Here is a 12,074-nt window from a genome sequence, read left to right as displayed (position 1 = left end):
CGGCTCTACCTCAGTCCTCTGTCGCTCTGGCTCCGCCGCGTCCTTCTCGTCCCCCGTCTCCGCATCAGTCGCCAAAGCCTGCGGTGTCGCCTGGGACCTCCAGCGCCTCTGCATCACCCTGGCTCTTCTGCTCTCCGCCTTCGCCTCAGTCTCCTCGACCACCTGCTCCACCGCCGTCGGTCGGCTCCATGGGGTTGATGACCGTTCCCTCTCTATGGCTCCTCCCTCCGTCGGCTCCACCACTGACCATCATGGCTGGGCTCGGTATCGCCTCCCGCTCCTTACTCCTCCCGTCTTCTCCCTGGCTCCTCCCACCGTCTCTTCCTCCTGGTCTCAGCTTGCTGACTCCCTCCCGGAACCCCCTCCCAAGCTCCCAGTTATGTTTTGTTTTGTTTGTTTTGTGGAGCGCCAGGAGTCGCTCCTAGGAGGGGGGCTATGTCACCAAGCCAGCAGAGGAGCTCTTACCTCTGGGTGATCTGCGACTCCCTCTGCTGCTACTTCCTGTCAGAGGACTATAAATACTGCAGCAAGCCACTCAACTGCAGGTTGCATTGTTTCGCCTGTCTCATAGTTAGATCGTTCAGTGGATTATAGTTTCTGGTTTTGACCCTGTCTGTTCTCTGATTCTCTGATCGTTTGCCGCCTGACCTGACCTTCTGCCTGTCTCTGGATTTAGTTATTGCCTCGCCTCCTATATATCTGTTAGCCCTGTTTGACGCCTGCCTGTTATGACCATGCCTTTGTTTAATAAAGCCTGCACATGGATCTGCACGCCTCAGACCGCTCATTCGTGACATTTATATTGTAATAAGTAATTACTTTTCAGAGGATGTAGCATGATATATACATATATATATATATATATATATATATATATATATATATATATATATATATATATATATATATATATATATATATATATATATATATATATATATATATATATATATATTTAGGTATTGGTTTGCGATTGGTTAGGACTATATACAGAAAATGTGCTTTATATCACTAATAAACAGCCAATATGTTAATAATAGGCTATTAAGCAACTTTTTAATAGTGAAAAATGGTCCATTTGGTCCAAGCATTAAATTGTAATAATATCGCTGCGATTTTGATCAAATAAACACAGGTGGTTCTATACACTGCTGAAATAAACCAATACACAAATGCATAACCAAAAAACACAATAGTATTGTAATATTGCTATGATGACATGATGTTTAAAATCAGTGAACTCCCAAGTGTCTCCTGACCCAAGCGGCCAGTTCTAGCTACCCATAATGATGCACATTATATGCCCATGCCCTAGCGAGAAAATAAGTGCAACATAAAGATGAGAAGGACCAGAATCCGGGCACAGGTTCAAGATGGTGACGCCGGTCCCCTTCTAAAGCACCGGAGGAGGAGGAGTGCAGGGAGGGAGGGAACCTGCTGCATTCAGTAGCCCAGAGAGAGAGAGAGTTTATACCGAAACGGGGGTTTGATCAACACTGAGCAGCTTACGGGAGAGCGACGGGTTGCGCGTCTGTGTCGTGGATTATGTAGAATAACCGCGCAGGTGCGATTGCATTTGCGGTTGTGTAAAAAAATAAAAAAAAGTTCCGGTGACTGCGCGCATTGAACGCGACTTTAAAAGTGAACCGCAGGGGTCTTAGAGAAACCCCCCCCCAAGACATTTGAATAGAAACTGTGCCGGGCGATGTAGACGCGTTAAAACGTCCACTACTGACGGTGATTTGGGATTGTAGTCCATCATGGAGGTCCGTACGGCTCTCACGTGTGTTTTGTTCAGCGTGTTTCTGTGGGCAGGAGACGCTCAGCACTCGGTACCTGATTCAGGTGAGTTTCAGGAGCTTAGTGCACGTTAAGTGAATCATATAGTCTGCTTTTATTCGGGACTCGGTGTATAATTGCATGCTTTACTTCAGAACTTGGTGTCTGATTCAGAGGAGTCGTTTGAATCAAAACCGGAATCATAGGCTATGTTTCGCGGTGTGTGATTTAGGTGAACTATACTGGGCTGTATTAAAACGTACTGTTCATGCACTTAGGCGATCCATTGCAGTTCTCTATACCTGAATCACAGGTTTATTTAAGCTTGATTTAAGTGAGTCATGTCTCAGGGCAGGTGAGTCATGTGGGTCCGTACCTGATCCAGGTGAGCCATATCAGTCGGTGCCTGATTCAAAAGGGTAGATAATCTTTTATTCAGCAAAACAAAGAAACCTACATAGTCACTACATAGTCATTTCATGTTAGTGAATAGCGTTTGCACATTAACTAAAGTCCTAGAACCCTATTAAACTGTAAAGTGTTTTAACTATTTATTTAATAATAAGTCCAGTACAAACATGCGAGTTGAAATAATCATTGCTAATGTAAATCATTGACCAATGTTCACGCTTCCATAGTATGGAATCCTGCTTAGTTGGGTGGATCAAGAACTTAAAGCCCTTTAAACAATAATGCTAATGAAAGAAGGTATATGGGGATCATTTGTGATAAACATGACTGAATGAGCAGATTATGCGCATTAAAAGCACGTGAGCTAGACAGAAAACATGTGTAAAGTGCGTCAGGGGATTCTTGTCCTCCGAAGAATATGGCCCGACAAAGCAAAAATTAAAAAGAGGCCCAGAATTGATAAGTATCGGGTCTGTTTTAAATTGCAGTACAGCATTTTCTCCCTGGGTGTCGTTTCATATTTTGTGTCGTGCTAAATAAAATGAATTTTTTTTCAGGTTTGGCGAATGACAGCGAGTATTAGCTGTATGAACGGAGCTGCAATAACTCGCTGTCAGCCCATCGCTGACATACATATCAAGTGAGGCGCGCGAATTAAAGGATTCTCCTTGTCAATCACCGATGTTAGGCTATCGACCGCTCTAGGGTTAGGAGAAACCTATTAAACTCCAGAAAAAAAAGAGGTATTGTGTACATTATGCTTCAGCTGACGTCTGTCATGACATCCCACTGAAACCATGAAACCTTGAGAACGCGTGATAGGAGATAAGCAAGGAATTTATGCATGAGCTGTATTCAAAAGCTCTCACTATTCGCCAGATAGTGGAAGTTCTCTATAAGAGAAACTTCGGGATTTTAGTCAGATTGCATGCTTTTTGCCCATGGTTTGGATTAGGATTCTTGATTCGACTCAAACAGATTTGAGTCAGATATGCCGCAAAAACAAAAAAAACACATTTTAGGAACTACCCCAGTGGCAGGTTTTGTACCTTTAGTGCATGAAAGCACAATGCAATTGTGATATCTCACAGTTCAGACTATTTTCCTAGCAATTTTGAGTTTATATCCCACATTTTCTTAAAAGAAGTCTGAACGTGCTACGATAGAAACAAATGCAGAACTGTAGGATTTCTGGGAGTAAAAGATGAGATATGTTAACTTGTGAGACATAACCTCTTATTTGCAAGAAAAAAGGCAGAATTTTGAGATAAAATTACCTTTTTTTATTCTATTCTATTTATTCTATAGCAATATGTATCCTCAGAATTCTGGGAAATGTAAGAATTAAAAAAAAGGTTCAAATGCAGAGTTTATATATTACAATTCTGCACCTATTTCTAGCAATTCTGTGCAAAAAAAAAAGTCAAAATTGTGAGACGAAAAGTCACAATTACCCTAGAATACAAGCTTCCATAATTGACTGCTGTTCAGACTATAAAAAACAAATCAGATAAGAATCTGACATGCCCAAAAACTCAGTTTTTTTGACGCCTGTCTGAACAAAACCATAGACACACCAGCAGTGACTCACAGAGGGTAATTCTGGAAAAGCCTTGAGCATTTTGGCTTTGGCTAGAGGAGTTTCTGTGCAAAGTGCCACCGCGCCCTGCTTCCGAGCGGTCTGGCAAGGGTCAATTATTTAGCAGTGACCCGGTGGGCTCTTTTCTCTCAGAAAGCAAAGCGGAAGAAAACCATGCAAACCGTGCGCACGGTTTTAGGTTTCATCCGAATTCAATCGTTGAAACGGGACCAAAACGGGCCTACGAGTGTTTGCAACAACAGTGCGACATTCGCAGGATTCTCCTGTAATTTGCTTCGGATCCTCCAGATCTTCTGGGTGGGCGACTTTGGATTGTCTTCGGCGGCGGATGCTTGGCTCTCTAAGGCCTCTCACCCACTCGCTCTCTCTTGCTCTTTTCTGCACACTCGCCTTCTTCTTCTTCTTATTCAGGGGCTTCTGGAAAAGCCTCTACATTCCTTCTTTTACTTCATATGGAACAGCCAATTCTCACCTCCCCCTTTTTCTCCATGCCCGTCCGTCCGCCTCCCTCTTGTAACATCCAGTAGCTGTTCCTTCCCCCATCTGTTTATGTTTATCATGCAGCTCCAGGTTAGAGGGCTCCTCTGCCAGGAAATTCCTGTAACGGCCAAATCAAATGTTCCATCTCCTGAAATATCGCGAAGCTTCCAGTTCTTCCTTATGCTAATAAATACTACTGTTTTCTTATTTTTAGCAAGCCCACTTCCTTGGCAAATGACTGATTTCCTCACTCGATGTGACACACATCTCCGCTCGGCCATTCGTTCTCAAGAGTTTCTCCCAATTTTATCGTGCTCACTGTAAACGTTTAACAAGTTCGTGGTCAGTTAAGAGGGAGTGCGCGTAACATGGCATCCGAGCTTGTAAAAACTTGTACGTCGACTTCAGTCTGAAGCTGTGAAACCGAAATAATGAGACCGAACAGGTCTGCACAGTTCTGGAGGGAAAATCTGATCACATTTATAACAAAACAAAAGTTGCAATAAAAATCTGAGGCTTGCTTGTGCTTGTCTTCATAATTTGGCTAAAAATGCAGTGATTAAATATCAATACGACTATAAAATAAGTGCAAGAATACTTATTATTATTATTGCTATATATTACTTTTAAAAATATTTTTATTGCGTAAATATTACTAACAAAGTAATACATATTATAATATTAACTTTCACAAAAACGTTATATAAAAATATAAATATTTGTGATATTTATTTATTTATAATAGTTTATTTTTATTGCAAAATAATGCATTTTTAAAAATCATATTATACTTATTTATATTTTAATATAAATTCATATTTGTTTGATTAATCAAATTAATCATGAAGCCCTAGAAGATTATTGCACCCCATTTTTTAAATAACCCCTTACATTAAAGGGTTCTTCTGTCATCAGTTACGCTCATATCATCGAGGACCCTTATGACTTTGTTTCCTAATGTTTTATGCTCTCAGTGTTTTTCTTTCCATACAGTAAAAATCTGTATTGTTCAAAACCCTTAAAACAGCTCAGACATTCCTTCCAGTGTCCTGAGGGTGAGTTAATAATGACAGAAGTTTTATAAGCCTTGAAGCATGGCTTTAAATATTAAACTCTAGGGTTTGTGCATTAATTACAGCTAAAATCATGTGGCTTTTCTTATCCAATCAAACGTACGACTTAAAATGGGCCAAGGTCCCATATTATGCAATCTTAGAAATTAAGGTTTTAAAAATTAAGGCTAAAAATCATGCGGCTTTTCATAACCAATCAAACGAATTACACCCGGCATGATTAACGATTATGCAATGTTTTAAATTAAATGGTTCAGTTGTGGGTTTTTGCAGTGGTGCCATATAAAAAACATCTGTGGTTCCTTAAAAAAAACATTTTTACTTACTGTAAAGAACATTTTAATAATCTAAAGCACCTTTTTCCATTTATGGTTCCATTTATGATAAAAGTTTGCCGCGGAAAACATAAACGCCAATAAAGAACTTTCTTTTTTTTAAAGTGTACAAGCAAATACACACACAGTGTTCTCCTCATGCCTCAGAAAGTCTGGAGTGTTTCAGTGCTGCTATGTGCTAAATAAACACCCCTCTCTCTCGTCTCGAGATGTTCAAGCATAGATCATTTACAGAAATGTCTGCTGTTGTTTTTCACCTGCAGTTTTAAACTGCTGCGAGGGCGATGTCCTCTTCCTCCTGGACTCCTCCGGCAGCGTGGCCTCCTACGAGTTCTTCCGTATGGTGGACTTCCTCAAGGAGCTCCTGCTGCCTTTCTCGTTGGGGCCGGACCAGGTGAGGGTGGGACTGCTGCAGGTCGGGACCGAACCCCATCTGGAGTTCAGCTTCGACTCCTACAGCTCCCAGGACGGCCTGCAGGCGGCGCTGGGGAGGACCAAACAGCTGAAGGGCGACACCAACACGGTGGACGCTCTCCTGATGGCTAGGAAGCAGGTTTTGAAACAGGGCGTGCCGGGGGGTGCCAGACCGGATCTGCCCAGGGTTCTGGTTTGGCTCACGGACGGAGTGGATCCGGGCGAGGTGCTGGAGCCGATGGCGAGGCTGCGGGACGAGGGCGTGGCCGTGCTGGTGGTGTCCACGGGTCACGGGAACTATCAGGTGCTGAGAGAGGCTGCGAGCTCACCCGCCGAGGAGCACCTGTTCTTCGTGGACATCGACGATATCAACATCATCAGCGAAGACTTGAGGAGCGCAATCATCGGTACGTCTCATAAAAACGGCACGATTTCAACACCATGTACCTTATCAAAGGGACGCTTAGAAGTTCAAATAAAAGTAAATATTAAAAATGGACCAATTAAATTTAAATAAAAAAATAAAAAATATATATTATTATTATTAATTCAGTATAAAATATTTAATGTTTTTGTAATATTACAATGTAATTTTATCTAATTTATTATTACAGTAATAAGAATCTAATGACAAGTTCATGATGATCTTCATATTCATGATCAATATTACATAAGTGAATACTGACCATAGACTCTCAAGGTTCAAAACAGACGGAAAATTATAATAATTAACAATAATTATAATATTGTTCTGCTGTTGTAATGAATTCAATACTAAATAATGCTTTTAATATATTTAAATAATTATGATTTAATATATTAATATATATTTGTACGTGTTTTGTTTTATAAAACACAATAAATAAATAAATAATATATTAAATATTAATAAATAAAAGTAAATAGTAAAATTACATTTGAAGCGTTTTGTTACAAGAATAAGAATCTAGCGAGAACTAAAAAGTATCGTTTATAATTTCTATTTACTGAAAAACCTTCAAGCAAACTCAAAGGTGAAACTCAAAACGTGTTCGTCATTAAGGTTACGTAAAATAAAATTACACAGATTTAAAAGTTAATTTACAATAAAAGTAGTCAAATCATACTGAAATTGTACTACTTATGTGAGAAACATACTGGAATATAAATAGCTATTCACTGAATATTTGGCCTTTTGCAGTATCTATCAAATTTCATCAATCATAAAAAACATACTTATAGAAATGAACACCAGTTTGAGGGTGAGTCACTGATGACAAATCATAATTAATGCTTTAATCCTAACTGTAACCCCGATTTCCTCCAAAGTAACCGGCGACCTTATGAGAGAGTTTTCTAAACAGGGAAAGTGATCTTATGTGAGAGTGAGTATCTCCGCACCTCCGCCCCGGTGTGGGAAGAAATCTCGAATGCCAGTCGACTCTGACACGAATAGCTCGAGACAGCTCAAAGAGAAGAAGGGCCTGGAGGAAACAGAGACAGAACACTGTAACAGGAGATGACGGTTATTTATACACAAATTATTTTGGCCTTTTCAACCCCCGCCGAAGTCCCCCGGAGCGCTAGACGTTGCTATTATTAGTGGGCATTCTTCCGCGCGTATATAAGGCGCTGCATATGCTCGCCTTCCAGACACTTACATAAACAAACGCATAGATCGCACGCAGTAATTCGGAGCAGGTGGTGCCGTGTCCTTTTAGAAACCGCCCTAGGCATGGATTTTGGTGACTCGAGTCACTAATTTAATTTCGGCCATCTCTTATTTCTCTCAAATCGAATGCAGAGATTATTCCGGAGATTATGTGTAATGAAAATGATTTTTATTGCTTTTTCACGGTCTTTAACAGTTCATTTGTGTTTGTATGAATTATAATATATTGATTAATTCGCATTAAACACAAAAACATAGACGTATTATTACTATCACTAGCATTAATTATATATGTATTAAATGTGATTATTATATTCGTTGATATTTGTAATAATTTGTTTTATTATTAGCATTAAATAGCATTCATTAAATGGAGAAATAACTTTATTAATAACAAAAATAATAAACTAAGTAATTACACTGTTACTATTTACTAGCGCTGTCAAACAATTAATCGCATTTAAGTTTTTATATACATATTTGTTATGCATAATACATAAATACAAACACATACAGTTAGTATATATTTTAAAATAATGCATTTAAATGTATGTATTTATATTAAATTATAAATATATTGAACATATAAACATTTTCTTAAATATATACATGCATGTGTTTGTATTTATATATACATAATAAATATACACATTATAAACCCCTATTATGTAAACAAAACTTGTATTTTTAATCATTTGACTATTATTACTATCAGCATTAAATATGATCGTTAAATGTACTATTTACTTATTATTAGTTTATTAGTTTACTTATATTATTAGTTTTTATAATATTACCATTAGAATTAAATATTCTAATATTATATTGTTCTAAATAATATTCTAATATATTAATATTCTAATATAATAATATTCTAATAGAATTTAATATTCTAATATTCTAATATTCTGAATAATATTCTAATATATTAATATTCTAATATAATAATATTCTAATAGAATTTAATATTCTAATATTCTAATATTCATTCATTAAATGAATATTAAATATACTAACAATAATAATGAAAAAAAAATGTGCCTATAATATTTGAATTTATATATTTTATTAGCATTATCTACATATCATTAATTCAAAAGTAATATTATATTTATTATTATTGTAATAATAATGTGCAACTTCCACACTTAACACATAAATACTGCATAGCTCGCACACAGCAATTCAGACCCCATGCGCTTTTAGAAATTATCCTAAGCATGGATTTAGTGGCTGGAGGGATTCATTTAATTTCTGCCATCTCTTATTTATCTTTCAGAGATTATCCGTGCCGAGAGGCTTCAGGTGAAGTCGATCACCAGCACTACAGCTCAGCTGGAATGGAGGCCTGTGTTGGCCGGCACCGGCTACTATGATATCCAGTTCGGTCCCGTCCGATCAGGGCAGACCGGAGGGACTGTAGGTTCAGGCACCAGCCCTAGCACTGGTTCGGGCCCTTTTCAGAGGATCACGCGGCCCGGAGATGCCAGCTCGGCGAAGCTGAGTGGCCTGAGTCCAGACACCAAATACACGGTCACACTCACACCGAAGGCCAACCTGGAGTTCCTCAACTCTCTTCATACCACCTTCACTACACAGTCAGGTGCAGAACCAGCAGACTCCATCAATCCTTTTAACAATACACATTCAGTATCAAATGGGAGAATAGCGTCAGTAATGTATAAAGACAAGATTAAGCACTCAGTTTTCAGCTAAAGGCATTTCATCACAAAAGAAGAAGAAAAAAAAAAAAAAAAAAAAAATATATATATATATATATATATATATATATATATATATATATATATATATATATATATATATATATATTGGTGCACCTTGATTAATAAATAACAATTTATTTAATATAATAACAATAATAATAATGAAGTAGTAGTAGTAGTAGTATCATTAAATATGAACATTAAATGTATTATTATTATTAACATCAAAGAAATATAAATGATAATTATTATTAATTATATTAGCATTAAATAACATAAGAAGGTCATTAAATGTATAATACAATATGATATAATATGCATTAATTGGTCATAATGAAATATTAATGCTGTTATTGTTATTATTATTAATAGTTGTTATCATTAATGGGTTTGTTCTTATTGTTGTCATTATTATTAGCACTAATTAGATGCTATTAATGAGAAATGAATATTACATTAGTTGTTATTATTACTACTACTAATAATTATAATATGCATTCATTGGGAATAATTTAATATCAACTTTGTTATTATTAATAGTTTATTAGATTTATTAGTTAATGTATTATAGCATTATTATTATTAGCATTATTGGACATCATTAATGAAATATCAATATTATGAAAGTTAGTTGTTGTTGTTGTTAATGCTAATATTATTTTTATTATCATTATTATTAAAGTTAACATTAAATATAACAATAAAAATACTGAACATAACGTTCATATTTAATTCATGTTAATTTCAAATGAAATATTTTACTAAATTCTTTATATTAAAATGCAAGTATCACTGGAAAATACTGAAAGAGAAGCTGAAATGCTGGTATCCACCGCACATAAGAATGTGAATCTGTTTTATCAGTTAAACAGAGACACAGAACACACATAAACTTCAGTAGAACTAAATGAAAACCACATCCATCATTTAGCCCTCGTTTAAACACCGAGATGTTTTTTCTCTCTCTCTCTCCCCGTCAGTGAACCGTCCTCAGCCCGAGGTGCAGACTCTGTCCACAGTGACCGTCTCAGAGTCCAGCTCTAACAGTGTCCGGGTGAGCTGGGGCCCGCTGCTGCCTCACCTCATCCAGGGGTACCAGCTGGAGTATTCAGCGCTTCCCACAGGCCCGCTGCAGCTCGTCAGAGTCAGTAACAGGCAGAACTCCACGGTCCTGACCGGCCTGACGCCCGACACGCAGTACCTGGTCACCGTGAGCGCGAGGCAGGCCTCCGGCAGAGAGAGAGCCATGACGGTCAAAGTCTGCACACAGGAGGGTAAGGGCCAACGCATCACTTACACGTTAAGGCATTACATATCCAATTCATTTTAAATACAGGAAAAATACAGGAGTTCTCGGTTTAATGAATAAAATGCTTGATGTTTGTCATTTCAGTTTATTTGCTATAGGTGCGTATTTGCTTAATAATCACTTTTTGCTTCCCCCGCCAAAATAAGTCAATAAGTGAATGGATTCAGTGACCGAAAAAAGATTGTCATTCTTACAAGTTTTGTTTAGATAATCTTTACAAATTAGCTATTACTATAACTGGGCTATATACGGTCTGTAATATTTTTTTAATGTTTTTTTTTTTTTTAAAGACGTCTCTTGTTCACCAGGGCTGCGTTTCTTTGATCGCTAATACAGTAAAACCAGATAAAATGTGAAATATTATTATAATTTCAAATAACGGATTTCCGTCGTAACGTATTTTAAAATGCAATTTAATGCGTTAATTTTTGAGTCTTTAATGTCACGGGATGCTTCAGAAATCATACTAATATGCAGATTTGCCGCTTAAGAAACATTTCTTCTTATTACCAAAAGTAAAAAAAATATGCTGCGCTGCTTAATATCTTTGTGGGAGCATGATACATTTTTTTTTTTACATTTCAGGATTCTTTAATAAACAGAAAGCTAAAAAAAATAGAAAATAGAATATTATTAAATGCCTTTACTGTCACTTTTGATCAATGCAATGCATAATAATCATTTTATTTTTTAAAAATTGCTCTGACCCCGAACAAATTGAATTCATTAGAAGCTTTTGGAATGAGAGGCTTTCCAACGGCACCGCCCTATTTTAATGTTCCTGCCAATATCGTCCCCACATCCCTCTCGCTCATCCCTCCCAGCCTGACCTCTCTCTCTCTCCGTCTCTCTCTCTCAGCGTTGCCAGCTCTCTCAGACCTGCAGCTCACCACGGTGGGCAACGAGTCGGTGCAGCTCCGCTGGAAGGGGAGTCACGATGGTCTCCGTGGTTACTGGGTCACATGGGAGCGAGGTCAGAGCCAGCGCTCCACCCTGTATCTACCGCCCAACCGGCTCTCCACCACCCTCAACCACGTGCCCTCCAGGGCCCGCGTCTGCGTCTCTCCGGTGTACCGGACGGCCCGCGGCGAGGGGCTCTGCTGCACTGCTTAAAAGGCCTCCGGTGAGATACCCGTCTGGGAAAACACGGGGATTGTGGGTTATTTTATACCATCAAATAAGATGGCGTATTTAATTTGAATAAACGAAAAGCATAAAAATGCCACGATTGCTTCTCCAAAAAACTACTTCTTGTCTGCCACGTCCGAACGTTTTTATTTTGGACCGCTTGATTCCGT

General features: G+C 38.0%; 1 protein-coding gene across 1 annotated transcript in view; it reads left to right on the top strand.

The window, feature by feature from the left end:
• Positions 1–1,456: 1,456 nt before the first annotated feature.
• vwa1 (von Willebrand factor A domain containing 1) overlaps positions 1,457–12,074 on the top strand; it is an 11,725-nt gene continuing 1,107 nt past the window's right edge. The window contains exons 1-5 of the mRNA XM_043230302.1: positions 1,457–1,845; positions 5,942–6,499; positions 9,023–9,346; positions 10,448–10,741; positions 11,636–11,899. Of these exons, the coding sequence (XP_043086237.1) occupies positions 1,761–1,845; positions 5,942–6,499; positions 9,023–9,346; positions 10,448–10,741; positions 11,636–11,889 (1,515 nt within the window). The 5' untranslated portion in view covers positions 1,457–1,760 and the 3' untranslated portion in view covers positions 11,890–11,899. The remainder of the gene's footprint in view (positions 1,846–5,941; positions 6,500–9,022; positions 9,347–10,447; positions 10,742–11,635; positions 11,900–12,074) is intronic.

Source organism: Puntigrus tetrazona, unplaced genomic scaffold (genome assembly GCF_018831695.1).
Source record: "Puntigrus tetrazona isolate hp1 unplaced genomic scaffold, ASM1883169v1 S000000148, whole genome shotgun sequence".
NCBI lineage: Eukaryota > Metazoa > Chordata > Actinopteri > Cypriniformes > Cyprinidae > Puntigrus > Puntigrus tetrazona.
The sequence above is the reverse complement of the archived record's forward strand: the minus strand, read 5'-3'. Positions and strand labels throughout refer to the sequence as shown.